The sequence below is a fragment of the Hyperoodon ampullatus genome (assembly GCF_949752795.1).
Source record: "Hyperoodon ampullatus genome assembly, chromosome: 1".
Taxonomy (NCBI): domain Eukaryota; kingdom Metazoa; phylum Chordata; class Mammalia; order Artiodactyla; family Ziphiidae; genus Hyperoodon; species Hyperoodon ampullatus.
In genome coordinates this window covers 81,208,413-81,223,450 of record NC_136914.1, presented here as the reverse complement: position 1 = coordinate 81,223,450, position 15,038 = coordinate 81,208,413, and the positions used below count along the sequence as shown (strand labels likewise).

The 15,038-nt window shown below is 39.0% G+C and overlaps 1 protein-coding gene across 1 annotated transcript in view; it reads right to left on the bottom strand.

The window, feature by feature from the left end:
• The window catches only part of NWD2 (NACHT and WD repeat domain containing 2), a gene marked incomplete at both ends in the record, with an annotated part of 200,293 nt that overhangs the window by 13,301 nt on the left and 171,954 nt on the right, over window positions 1–15,038 (bottom strand). The window contains one exon of the mRNA XM_079705479.1: window positions 1,613–1,816. Coding sequence (XP_079561605.1) covers window positions 1,613–1,816 — 204 coding nt within the window. The remainder of the gene's footprint in view (window positions 1–1,612; window positions 1,817–15,038) is intronic.

The window sequence follows — 15,038 nt, the reverse complement described above, 5'->3', positions numbered from 1 at the left end:
GATTTCTTGAGGTATCATGTTTTCTGATATCTACTTTACCAGCTACTACCTTTACTTCTGGCATATTTACCTAAGGGAATGATTTGGGGTTTACCCCAATATTCATCCCCATAGTCTTGCAGATAATTACTTTGAAAAATGCATGTGAGGAAGAAGAAGAAAAATTGAGGAATCTGACATGATTTCATTTTGCATGGAGAACATGCTGTATGTTAAATGTCAGAATGACAAAGACACAGGGTTCTTTTTTTTTTTAACTTTTTATTTTATATTGGAGTATGGACACAGGGTTCTTAAATGAAGAGATGTTGCTAACCCAGGGCTCTTCTCCTCTCAGAGCTGCCTGGGTGCTGAATATATCAAGGATGTTCTCTTTGGAAGAGGGATGATAGCTATGCCTTCTTTTCATCTCTAAAATGTCTGTGCAATGAATAGTCCCACCCATTTTCTCTACCTCCTTCATTCAGTTTCGGGGGACACACGATTGATACATTTGGGAACCAAGTTGGAGAAGAGACAATGCTAATGTTTCCATCATATTCATGCAGACTCAACCTCACTGCAAGATTCACACAAGAATATAAATTAACAATGTACGAAATGTTAAAGGAACTTACTGAATTAAAAAACTAGAGACTATAAAAAACAGCTAGGCAGATTTTTAAAAGACCCCCCCCCAAAATCTTTCACAAATTAAAAATATAACTCTTGAACTTGAAAACTCAAGCATGAACAGAGTGGACACAGCTGAAGAAGAAAATTGATGAACTGGAAGAAAGATCTAAAATAATTTTCTGGACAGCAGCACAGAAAGATAAGGAAATTGACAATGTAAAAGATAATTAAGAGACATGGAGGATACAGGTACAAATTATTATATATAGAATGGATAAACAACAAGGTCCTACTGTAAAGCACAGGGAACTATATTCAATATCTTGTGATGAACCATAATGGAAAAGAAAATGAAAAAGAATGTATGTATATGTATAACTGAATCACTTTGCTGTCCAGCAGAAATTAACACATTGTAAATCAGCTATACTTCAACAAAATTAAAAAAAATAAAAAGTAAAAATTAAACAAATTTTAAAAAGAGACGTGGAGAATAGACTGAAACAATCTATTGTACATCTAATTAAAGAGCACAAAGGAAAGAACAGAAGGAATAGAGGAGGGACATTATTTGATGAGATGATGGCTGAGAAATTTCCAAAACTGATAGAATGCATGAATTCGCAAATGTAGGAAGCACAACATACACCAATCAGAATATATATAGACACGTTATAGTGAAATGAGAAAAATACAAATATTTTCAGATAAACAGAATTTATCACTAATAGACCTCCATTAATGGAACTTCTAAGAGATATACTTCAGGAAGAAGGAAAAGACCCAAGCAGGAAAGTCTGAGATGCCAAAAAAGAAAGGTGGATTAAAAATTAGAAGATTTCTTAGCTTTGGATTTAGTTGTTAAAAGGAAATTTAGGGTCCAGGGTAGAATAATTTTCTGTCTACTGTGCCTTTTCTGTGGCGAAAACTACCCCTGGGTGACGTAAACTGTTTAAGTCATGGAGAAAAACATACGTTGGAGAGAAAGATAACTTACTGCATTTTTATTGCTTTTCAGCATTTCCGATTTGGGTTTGAGGTAATAAGCTGCTGGCACCGAGTTCTCGTCCCGACAGTACCACTCTTCCAGTAACTTGGTCTCCAGCTTCGCCTCTATGGCAGCATCCAAAATCATTTCAAACTCTGACGCTTCAACTTCTCCAGGGATTCGGATGTTCCCATATTTTTCACCTAATAGTCCCTGTGTATCACCGAGAAAGTTCAGTTTAGTGTATCACCAAGAAAGTCCATTTCAGTATTCATATCATATGGCCACTCAATAAATATTAATAAATAGATAACAAGATACTTTGTTCTATCCATTGTCTCTTTTAATCACAGTGGATACGTTTTCACATGGATTATTTCATAAGTAAAATTAGACCATTTATATCATAGTATAATAAATTCACATACTGAGATTGCATATCATATTAGACAAACCAAAGATACAGAATTTTGTCACAAAGAAATTTTCCCAAAGTTTTATGTAACCTAACAAAGGTTGTCTATTTTGAAATTTTGTTTGTTTGTTTGTAACAAAGAAAAATGACATGCTGGACTCTATGAAATATCAAACATGTAAAGTCACACACAAAAAAATTGCTTTGTATAGAGTTTATAGTCTGATTCTAAGCCCCAGATTTGCACAGCTACAAATGAAAGAAGTATGAGATTGCTGAATGTGATGTCACTATAAATCACATAAAGTTTCCACTGGTAACTGGAAAAAACTTCAAAATATAAACAAGGTATCATTTTCTTCCTATTGAACTAGCAAAGGAAAACACATGCTCAGTGTCATGTGGACATGTGAGAAAATACCTCTATACAGCTGATGGTTGTATAAATCGATCCAATATTTCTCTGAAGGGCAGTCTGACGATATGTACTAAAAGACTTAACATACATGAGTTTTGGCAATTTTTCTTCTGGAAATCTGTCCTTAGAAAATAATTAAGGATGTACAAAACGACTTAGCATATTTATGCTGAACGTGTTTGAACAGAAAAGGGTTAAACCTAAGTGTCCAGCAAGGGGGAACATTTAAATACATTTATATATATTTCGGTACCTCTATTCAAAGGATATGCCTAATTATGTTTTAGAACTGTATGGATGTAGAAGGATGTTTATAATATACTGTTAAGTGAAAAGGTAAGTTACAAAACAGTACATATAAGATGAATTCAATGTTGTATATATATCTTATATACATATGAGAGAGATCGTATATATTTGTAGACATAAACATAACACATACACATAGAGATTTTATAAGAATACACAGCAAGGTTACTCATGGCTATCTTTTGGTGGATGGTTTTGAATTTACTTTCGTTGTTTTATGAATTTATTGCTTTTTTATTAAAACTGATTTTTGCCATACATATATATTATTTTGTAATGAGATAAACAACAGGTATTAAAAAATTTTTAAACCCGATGATGCTGTCTATCCTCGTTTGTGGAGCAACATTTTCAAGGCTCCTCTAAGTGTTTGCTTAAGCCCATGTTCTAAAAATGTGGTCCTCAGACCAGCAGCATCTGTGTTACCTAGGAATTTGTTAGGCTTGCAAGTTCTCAGGCCCATCCGCAGACCTTCTGAATCAGAAACTCTGGTCATAGGGCTGAGGAATCTGTGTTTTAGTAAGCCCTCCTGGTGCCTGAACCACTGACTTAAGCTAACAAAAATATTAGCTTATATAGCACCTGGTATTTCAATTAACCTTCCATGTCTTATCTAGTAGAAACAAGGAGGCAGCATACAGAACTCTAACAAAGATCTATACTATCCAAGGCAAGTTGGTCTGCTTTATAGTATCCATGGGAAGATTTCTATTTAACTTGTGGGCGTCTTCATCCTTTCCTCCTGTTGACTAGCACCTTTACCATAAACTTCCAGCCTTGTGTATCCGTTGGAAGGAGAATTGTGGTTTGGCTTCCTTGTGGGCATTTCTTACTACCTCTGCAACCCACAGTGTTCTTTTCATCTCACATAGTCAGGTGAGGGAATAAAAGTCCTGGGTAGACCCTTTTCCAAAATAAATTCGTGACCTAAACTCTACTACAAGATAGTAAGCCCCGTGAGGGCAGAGGTCAGAACTGTTTATTCCTAGCACATAGAAAATATTAAAAAACATATTTGTTGAATAAATGAATGAACCAAGACAGAGAAAGAAATCCTTAGTGTTTGTACTATTCTTATTTGAAACTTCTTCTTTTATTCAAAGATAATATTTCAGATCTTAGCAGATAGAGTAACAATTTGGGAAAGTACCAGTTTTGTCAGCAACCTTCACTTCAGCTCTAAACGCCAATTAAGAGCACTTTTATTTTATTTTTATTTTTTAAACATTTATTTATTTAGTTATTGGCCGCATTGGGTCTTCGTTGCTGTGCGTGGGCTTTCTCTCTAGTTGCGGCGAGCAGGGACTACTCTTCGTTGCAGTGCACAGGCTTCTCATTGCAGTGGCTTCTCTTGTTGTGGAGCACGGGCTCTAGGCGCACAGGCTTCAGTAGTTGTGGCGCATGGGCTCAGTAGTTGTGGCTCGCAGGTTCCAGAGCGCAGGCTCAGTAGTTGTGGCTCACGAGCTTAGTTGCTCCGCGCCATGTGGGATCTTCCTGGACCAGGGCTCAAAGCTGTGCCCACTGCGTTGGCATGTGGATTCTCAACCACTGCACCACCACGGCAGTCCTAGAGCACTTTTATTTTAATCTGCATTTGTTTCGGGCTATTCTTGACAACAGGCTGTATGCAACAAAAATAATATTATTTAGAGTTGTTTTTCACTTAACAATTCCTTTTCTAAAATCTTTCATGTTCAACTTGGGTAAATGAGCAGACATGCCCTCTTACTCTACCACAGATACAGAGGGAGATGATCTTTTTAAGGGTAGCCAGCTTGGTGACTATCCTATTCATCTTGGCTAATTCTGGATAAGGATAGTCAGCACCCTCAGTCAGAAATATCTCTCGTGGGGACTTCCCTGGTGGCACAGTGGTTAAGAATCTGCCTGCCAGTGCAGGGGACTCGGGTTCGATCCCTGGTCCAGGAAGACCCCACATGCCATGGAGCAACTAAGCCCATGTGCCACAACTACTGAGCCTGCACTCTGGAGCCCAAGAGCCACAACTACTGAGCCTGTTGCCACAACTACTGAAGCCTGCACACTCTAGGGCCCATGCTCCACAACAAGAGAAGCCACCGCAATGAAAAGCCCGCGCACCTCAGCGAAGAGTAGCCCATGCTCACCGCAACTAGAGAAAGCCCGCGTGCAGCAATGAAGACCCAACACAGTCTAAAAATAAAATTAAAAAATAAAATAAAAGAAAAATTAAAAAGAAAAATCTGTCAGGAAGAGTGAGGTTTTAGTACTGGGAAGAATTATCCAGCAAACCTACCTGGGCAGGGAAGGAACTAAGTAGACTTCTAAGCAGTAGAAGTTGGACTTTTTGGAGGAATCCCCAAAGGCAAACAGTGGAGTTTGGCCACTGGGTGAAGGACTTGGTGAACAGGCAAAACATTAAATATGGGATTTAGTAGTTGACAATTCTTCATCGACAGCCAATGAAGCCCAGGAATATGATGGACCCAGCAACCAAGATCCAGGGCAACACCAGCTGGATTTCAGGCATGAAGTGGGAAAGAGGACAAAATAGTGACTAGTGAAACAAGGTCATGTCCCAGGGAAGGACCATCATCTCTGTATTAGCAATTTACTGTTGGTTCTTCGTCTTTGCTCTGCTCTAAATAAGGCTGGTCTCAGAGTCGAGGGCAGGATCAAATTTATGGATCAATTTCTGAAATGTGCTTCATGATGACATGCACCTGGATCAACCAGGGTGTTTGTTAAAATATAAGCTGCAAGATCCCTTCTCTGACGGAAGGACCACAGTGCTTGGGGAGCCCAGGAATCTGGGTTTTAAAATGCGGTTACAAATGAATCTAGAATTTGAGGTCCACTTGCTATGGGCAATGCAAATGTGGTCTCATGAGTAATGGTTAGCAAGCACCAAAGGGACAGGACAGAGAACACAGCAGATCATTACAAAAAATCGAAGGCTATTTAAAAATAATTATTTGAGTTGACAGCTGGCACCAAATACTAGAATTATTTGATCAGTATAGTAAGGCAAAATGTTCCTTAGAGTAGAGATTATTAAAGAAGAAAAAATTTCCTCATCCAATTCAAATAACAAATTATATTGAGCGCCTACTATATAAAAAGTAATACAGAACTTCAGAAAAGTAATAATGTGAGATAGGCTTAAAGTTACTTATTGGATTGTTCTCCCCAAGTCTTCTCCTTCTCTCTGTTTATTCTTCCTTTGGGTGGAATGCTCATAAATCACGAAGCAGTTACTTTTCAGGAGTCCAAAATAGGATTCTGTCTCAATCTTACCTCGCTATTTGAGAAATAGCAGAAAGAGTAACAGCAAAAGGGAAATTTGCTACCACATTTTTCAGGAAGACATTTTGGGGTTCTATGTGTCTACAGCTATAAGGTAACACACAAGGCATGGCTGTATCTGCCAGGGCTGGCAACAGTCAATTTAAAGGAAGATACAGTCCAACTCAGTTGCAAAGTCCAGCTCCTATAGTCAGTGGCTCAGAGCAGGGGTAGAGATGCAGGACCAAGTCTAAAATGCTAACAGTAAAAGTGGAGGTGGCAAGATGGAGGTCCAGTCTTGGTTTTCTAATCAGACTATTCCCTAGCCCTGTAGCCATGGGGAATATAGGAGCCTAGGGCAGCTACAGAAGCTTTGCATAAGAAAGCATTCTTTTCTGTTCACTGTCGTAGAATATTCACTCCCATAATTGAAGAAGAATCAGATTTTCTACATCCTTCTGACCCCAGTGTTCAAGAAGATCTTTTTTTTTTTTTTTTTTTTTTTTGCTTGGTTAAAACAGCTTTACCAGTTTCTGGAGAAATTTGATGGAGAGTTGAGGGACTATATTTGGTTTTGCATTGAGGTCCATGTTTATTAGTTATATCATTGATCAGTCTGCTTGTGTGACCCTGTATGGAAGAAATGCGTGTGGCTGAAATAATTTTCAACTTTTCAATGAATTGTTTAAACATTGTGTCAATACACGTATGAACATAAACATATGGGATTTCTCTTGTCTGTAGAAATCTATCATCGCCTCTCCCACCCACCTAAGTAAAAACATATTTAATTTGGCCCATCCTGAAACACTGAAGATATACAATAGTAGTTAGGCAAGAAGCAACAATCCAACTGAGTACTCAAATACAATCTTGGAGTTAAGCCCAAATGGTTGAAAAGTCTAAGAAAAATTTCTACTGTTTTTAACAGTACTGTTCGTGTATAAAATTCTGGCATACGAAATACTTCCAGATGCTTTGGAACTAGGTAGAGGTGGTGGTTGCATAGCATTGTTAATGTACTAATGCCACTGAATTGTTCACTTTTATAGAGGTTAATTTTATGCCATATGAATTTCACCTCAATTTTTTAAAAAAGAAATACTTTCTGAACTATTGATTTTCTTATAACTGAGAACTTAAATGTAAAAGGTCTCTGTACTCTTTGTATCACCCTTTCCTTCTTTATAGATACATCTGATACATCTGAGCCACTGATACAGATACATCTAAGCCACTGCTTTCAAAGGCTTAGAGATAACATTCTGTTTCCCCTCAATTGATTTTTCTTTCCCATTGCACAAACATTGATTCTTTCCCCTGCCCTCCACTGCCCCCACCCCCCAGCTCTTTATGTGCAATTAGTTCTGCCTGGGCTTGCAATTGAGAATCTTTGGGGTCTGAGTCTAATCCTAATGCAGTTTTTCTTGCAGCAAACAGAGCAGAGGGGTTGATGTATTCTCGATGGTGTTGGTGATCTCAGTATGTCTTTGCTTTTACGCTGTTGTGGGATATCAGGAAAGACAGGTGAGGGCAGTCTTTTTGGGGTTATGGAGGCTAGGCTTCATCGGCAGGTGGGCAAGTGCTCCCTGGACTGCTGTTGATGAGCCATCACTCATGGGGAAGCTGGAAGGGAAAGGAGAGATTCTATCACCCTCCCCGCCCCACCACTGGTGCTATAACAAGCTGAAGCACATATTCTGTAAAGGCCCTGTTCCCTCCCACCCAGTCACTGATACAAGGCAGGTGGAACAATTCCTTCCTTTCTATAAGCTTCTCTTTTATTTATTAAAATAATATCCACATTCATATATACAATTTTCTCTTGTACATGATCTCATTTAACGTTCACGAGTCTGTGAAATAGGGAGAGTTGCAGAAGAGAACACCAAAGCTCACAGACCTCACCTGGCTTGCCAAGACCACTTCTCTAAGAAGACATGGAATACTAGCACTTGAATATGGGCCTTTCAAAAACCTCATTCTTTCTACTTCATCAAGTTATTGTGCTGTGCTCCCTCCTGAGGTGCCTGCAGATGGCTTACTTCCTTGTGATGGCTCTGCTAGCCAGTGCCCCTGGCCGGGCCACCATGCATGTCTGTGCAAGCTGTGTGCTGCATGCTTCTGGAAGGCACTGTTCACAAGGACTGTTCAGTGTTATGGCCCTGGGTGTTGGCATTCTTCTTATCTGACATTGGGTGGAGAGACAAAGATGGTTATGATGTATTTATTCCCTGGAGCTCACAGCCAACCTTTACAGTCAGTGCTCTGTTGCAGCGTAGGACCAACTAAACCATTCTGAGAGTCAGCTGAACCTGCTTCACATACTTAGTGTTATTTTCTCAATGTTTTTCCAAAGTCAAGAAACATCTTCACAACTGATTTAAAAATTTGTTAAGTATAAAATATCGGCTTTCACATCTGTAAACGGAGATAATATTTTACCCTTGTGTACTTATCTGGTCACACATCTACTCTGGTTTCTTGTGAGGATCAAATAGTTACTCTAGGTGAAAACACTCTGTGAACTGTAAAGCACTTGGCAATAAAAGCGGTGTAAGGCACCACTACTTTACTTAAACATAGTTTATAGAGAAACATACATACTCGGCACACTCAAGCATACATATATGTAATAGAAATAAATACTGAGAAGTACAGCTGGATAGATAGACAAAGGGAACATCTCTTGACTGAAGAAAGAGAAACAAGATAGAAAGGAGGAAAGAAAGGGTAAATGGTTGTTTACAGGTGGTAGGAAGGTGAGACTATGTGGTGAGATAAGAACAAACTCCACCACTTTCCAGGGTGGAGAAAAACAGGCTTAAACGAATTAACCTGGGTTCACTGAGTTAGCAGCCTAGAAGAGCAACAGAGGTGTGGAGTTAACCTTTACAGGGAATACAGGCAATGCTTCAGGGGGAGCTGACAACACACACATAAAATAGAAATGTTAAAAAATGAAGCAATTTGTATGATTATTGGTGTGTTAATAACCAGGTTTGAGTTGTTTAAATTCAACTCTTCTGAAAAAGAAGATCAGCATTTCTATGCACTACAAGTGTCCTCCCAAATTCATATGTTGAAGACCTAACCCCCCATGTGAATGAGATAGGGCCTTTAAGGAGGTGATTAAGGTTAAGTGAAGTCATAAGGGTGGAGCCTTAATCCAGTAGAACTGGTGCCCTTATAAGAGGAGGAAGGGAGAGCAGAGCCCCTTTCACCAAACAAGAACACGGAGAGAAGGCAGCTGTCTTCAAGCCAAGAAGAGGGTTCTCACCACAACCAGACCATGCTGGCACCTTGATCTCGGACTTCCAAACTCCATAACTGTGAGAAAATAAGTTTATGTTGTTTAAGCCACCCATTCTATGGTATTTTGTTATGGCAGCCTGAGCTGACTAGTACAAGCAAAGATGAACAAAATGAAGCGGTTTTTGTTAACATAAGATCTGGCATCTTTGGCAATTCATCCTAAAGTGTACTGAGGGGGTGAAGTCATAGATTAAGTGACTTACCAGTTTCATTTACTGTACAACAGAATAAGTTAATGTTTCTATCTAGCTTCTTTGAGAGTCTCAGCTCATATAAATTATATTTTTACCTTTTTTCTTAAAACTGATATTCATGGTTTAACTGTGGTTGTTAAATTTGCATGCTAAAACCCACTGCTGAATTTAGCTGATATCAATAATATTATATCAATATTTACTTATATCAATAGTAATTCTGCTACCTTTCACTTACTGCAATGTGCTTTTCTCTGTAACAAAGTTTCATTACCTGGAAAATACTGAACAGAATTATTATTCTGTGAAAGAATTTCAATCTCAAATGGAACCAGAGAGTATAAAATGGAAAATCTCACACATGTGCCCTTAGGGAAACAAAACTTAAGGACTGAGAAACTGTTTTCTTGTAAAAGCCTGATTTACAGAAAACTGATAATATTGGAATTTTCTTAAATGATAGGGAATTGGTCAGGGATTGCCTCATATCAACCCTGGGAAATTAGGCTTATGGTTTCCAGAGGCACGAACAAGAAATGACCCACGTGGGGTTGGTCTCGCAAAATAAGCTGAATTGAGCTTTGTTTGTATGACTGGACTGGTTTTGTCTGCTTAGGGAATTTTCAAAGGCGGTCTCCGTTTGTTTTTTGACTTTAACAGCCTCTCACTGAACTCTGCCCTCTTTACATTCCCTGCCCATAAAGACAGCCTCCCTCAAACCCTCAGTGGACTCACCTGTAGCTTGTTACAGTTTGTGTGTCTTGAATTGCAGTTCTGCTATTCACGAATAAACTCACCTTATTACAATTTTGAGCTTGCCTCATTTTACCCTTTTATTTAGGTTGACAATTCTCTAGAAACACTGGAGCAAAGTTAGCGACCAAAAGGGTGAAAAGGATTGGGTAACAGAACTGCAGGGAATGGAACCGTTCTGGGATTTGCAGTTCATTTAATCAGTTCCATAGTATCAGTACAAGTTGCAACCCTAACCTCAAACAGTTGCCTTATGAAACTGAGAAATGTGCAGGGATTCCTTTTAAAGAGCATCTGACTCGCAGGGTGACTGACCATTTCGGTTTGCTCAGGACTGTCCCAGTCTGAGCACTGAAAGCCCCAGGGGCCCCCTCATTCCCAGGCAAGGTAGGACAGTTGGTGATGCTAACAAGACAGTCATGGTCCCTACTCCTTTTGAGATTTCATTCTGGAAGAGTGGTCAGAGTTCTGTATGGATTAGATAGTTCAAGAGGAATAAGAGTGGAAAGAGCACAGGGCTGAGGATCACCAACCTTTGTGTGGACACAGAAGCAGGAGGAGGAAGTGTGGAATGGTGTCATAGAAGACCAGAAAGGAGAGAATGGTAATATTCCAAACATTTGTACAGAGCTCTGTAAAGCCATGGAAAATGGACAAAGCACATGGACAGATAATTCATAGAAGCAGAAGAAGTAATGCCAGTAAGCATGAAAGATAATAATAATGCTCAATTCTATTAATACTCATAGAACTGCAAATGTAAACACATGTAATCAGATCATTTTTGCTGATCAAACTGATAGAGAAAAATAATAACACTTAGTGGTGTCTAGGCAGTAATGAAATGGGCACTCAGACACAGGGTGCCAGTAAAGACGGGTAGAACCTTGCTGAGTATGTAATTTGGCAGGAGGTATAAAATTCCACTTTTAGAAATCCATCCTACTACTTATATAAAGATTTGTGTACAAAGAAGTTCAGCAATTTTTAGCTTATATCTTGGCCTTATTCCATAAGTGACTTTTATCTGTGTTAATATAAACACAACTGAGAGTAAAATTGCCCACCATAATCACTAATTCACATAATGGGATAGAATTCTGCTCAATTTCTATTTTTCTAATTCTGAGAAATTAAAAAATAGAGAAACATACAAAGTATAAAATAACTGTCCCCACAGCTCAGCTTGAAAACTCAACATTTGGTTATATTTTCAAGTGATTTTTAAAAAATTAACAGATTATTTTTTAGAACAGTTTTAGACCTATAGACAAATCGAGCAGAGTACTGGAAGTTCCCATATACCACCACTCTCCCTCAGTTTTCCCTGATTTTAACATCTTCCATTAGTATGGTACATTTGTTACAATTATTGGACTAATATTGGTACATTTTATGAGCTAAAACACATAGTTTATTCAGATTTCCTTAGTTTTTACTTAATGCAATGTTTCTCCTGTTCCAGGATGCCGTATTACATTTAGTTGTCATTTCTCCTTAGGCTCCTCTTGGGTGTGTAACATTTTCTAAGGTTTTCTTCGTTTTTGATGACCCTGCTCATTTTGAGGAGTATTAGTCACGTATTTTGTAGGATGTGCCCTATTGGAATTTGTTTGATATTTTTCTCATTATTAGACTGGAGTTAGGGGTTCGGGGGAGGAAGATCACAGAAGTGCTATTTTCCTCATATTAATGGTATTTACTCTTAACATAATTTGAATGTTGATATTGACCTCATCACCTGGCTGAAGTAGTATTTGTTGGGTTTCTTTACCGTAAGGTTACCTCCTAAGCCTCATTTTCATAGTGTACTCTTTAGAAGGAAGTCACCATGTGTAGCCCACTCTTAAGGGGTGAGAGTTATGCTCCCCTCCTTTAGGGTGGAGTGTCTACAAAATTTACATAATCTACCTCATTTGGTATTGTGCACAGAATTTATTAATTTATCCAATTACATTTTTATATCAGTAGGGAGTCATGTCTATTTTATACTTCGGGTTATATTCCAATGCTATTCTATTTTGTTGCTCAGATTTTCTAGCTTTGGCCTTTTGGAAGCTCTTTCACTTCATTCCTGGGTCCCTTTAACATGCCTCCATCATTGTGGCAATTTTTAGTTTTTAAGAACGACTAACTTTCTGGCATAAGATGCTCGAGGGTTAGCTTGTGTATATTCTGCTCCCCTCTCAGAATCACCCATTTCTCCAAGGAGCCCCTGTTCCTTTTATTGGAGAATGGAATCAGAAACCAAGATCTGGGTGTTCAATGTGCTTGCTGCTACTGCAGTTCATTTCTTTTACGCTCTCTCAGAATTATATGTGTGTGTGCTAACCTGTGTATATACACATATCAATAAATATTCCCATAGGTAACCATCTGTGCTCCATATCAAGTTGTTAATCATACACTTAAATCGATTTTAAAATTAAATGTGAGTTCTCCATACACTTCATAACTAACATCTCCAACTCTAACCCCTTACCACATGGATTATTCTAGCCACCTCCCCTTGCTGATCTGTACATTTCAAATCCAGCTGTGAGAAACCTGGATCCCACCATCTGCCATTCATTTACTTAGTTGTTCAATTCCAGTATACCTGATAGCAGTACCAGAATTTTGAGCCTCCATCCCTGTAGGAAATGTTCTTATTGACAAGAGTACAGTACTTAAGCATCGTTCCTTTTACCTTTAGTCTTACCAACTCCATTTATTTCCAATAAACAGTTTCTAAATAAAAGAAATAAAACATAGCAGATAAAGTTGAATTCCCCTTTGACATGCAAATCCCGACTGATTCTCCTCTTCTTTCCCAAGATGCACAAATTATAAGTTTGCACATATTATATACTCTTTCAGTCTATTTTTATATTTTATACATACAAATATATATTTATGGGCATTCTATTTTAACATTTACATAAATTATATAGGGGGCATATTCTACCCTTCTTTCATTCTTACAGTTTTTGTGATTAGTCTATGTTGATAAATTTAGATCTAGTCCATTCTTTGTATAACCAAAATATTCCATCGTAAGAATATTCCACATTTTCTTCACTACTTTTTTTTACTGACGAGTATTTAGATTCTTCCAATTTCTTTCTTTTATAAATAATACCATACTAAATATCCCATCAAGTTAGCAAATATTGAGGGCATTAAGTCAGTAGAAATGGCATTAATCTATGTTAACATATAAAAAAATCCCATGCTCAGACTTGATATGTAGCTCCATACTGAAAAATACGAATGCCAGTCATGTTTCAGTGCCTATGAAGCCTGGTTCATTTTTTTTTTCTTTAACTAGATCCTTACTCTATCTACAATTTCCCCTTTCTTCTTTGCCTTTAATATTTATTTATTTATATTTGGCTTTGTTGGGTCTTCGTTTCTGTGTGAGGGCTTTCTCTAGTTGTGGCAAGTGGGGGCCACTCTTCATCGCGGTGCACGGCCCTCTCACTGTTGCGGCCTCTCGTTGTGGAGCACAAGCTCCAGATGCTCAGGCTCAGCAGTTGTGGCTCACGGGCCTAGTTGCTCTGCAGCACGTGGGATCTTCCCAGACCAGGGCTCGAACCCGTGTTCCCTGCATCGTCAGGCAGATTCTCAACCACTGCGCCATCGGGGAAGCCCCTGAAGCCTGGTTCTTTCTTTCTTTCTTTCTTTCTTTCTTTCTTTATTTTTTTTCTGCGGTATGCAGGCTTCTCACTGTTGTGGCCTCTCCCGTTGCGGAGCACAGGCTCCGGACGCGCAGGCTCAGCGGCCATGGCTCACGGGCCCAGCCGCTCCGCGGCATGTGGGATCTTCCCAGACCAGGGCTCGAACCCGTGTCCCCTGCATCGGCAGGCAGATTCTCAACCACTGCGCCATCAGGGAAGCCCATGAAGCCTGGTTCTTACAGCCACTGTCCAGCTGGCTGGGTCCTTATCCTGGCTGGGGCACATCGTCCAATGCCTGCCCCAGAGCAAGCTCTCACTGCTCCTCCTGCTGTCTTGCAGGGCTCAGCCCTGGTCATAGTGTCTAAGGGATCTTTCAGAACTGCCCGTGTGCGTGTGCAGATCCTCCTGAGGCCTTTCAGCACTGCTTTGAAAGCCTTACAAAAGAAGCTGAATTGCCCATGCATATACTGCTTGTCCACAGTTCCAAGAAAAGTTTCTTTTTTTGAACTGGGGACAGAGCAGACAGGCCTAGGAGGAAGCCTGACATGTGCACCATAGGCCTGAGAACTGGACAGAAGAAAGCTGGCTCATTGAGTGTTAGCTGTCTTAATGACAAGATCAGAGTTATTAATGGGTACCCATTACTAAGGCCTGGGCTTATGAAGACCTGCTGCAACTTGCAAGTGTCCCCTTCAGTGTATGCCTAATCTGTAATTGGAATTCCACAACTGAGTCCTTCTAAAAACTAATTTGAAAAGATACATCCAACCCAAAGTTCATAGCAGCACTATTTACAATAGCCAAGACAAGGAAACAGCCTAAGTGCCCATCAACTGATGATTGGCTTAAGAAGCTGTAGTGTGTGTGTGTATATATATATATATATATACACACACACACTACAATGGAATATTACTTAGCCATAAAAGAGAATGAAATACTTGGTGAAATAAGTCAGAAAGACAAATACTATGTGATATCACTTGTATGTGTAATTTAAAAAATTATACAAATAAATCTATACACAAAGCTGAAACAGACTCACAGGTATAGAAAAGAAACTTATAGTTACCAAAGGGGAGAGGGACAAATTAGGAGTACAGAATTA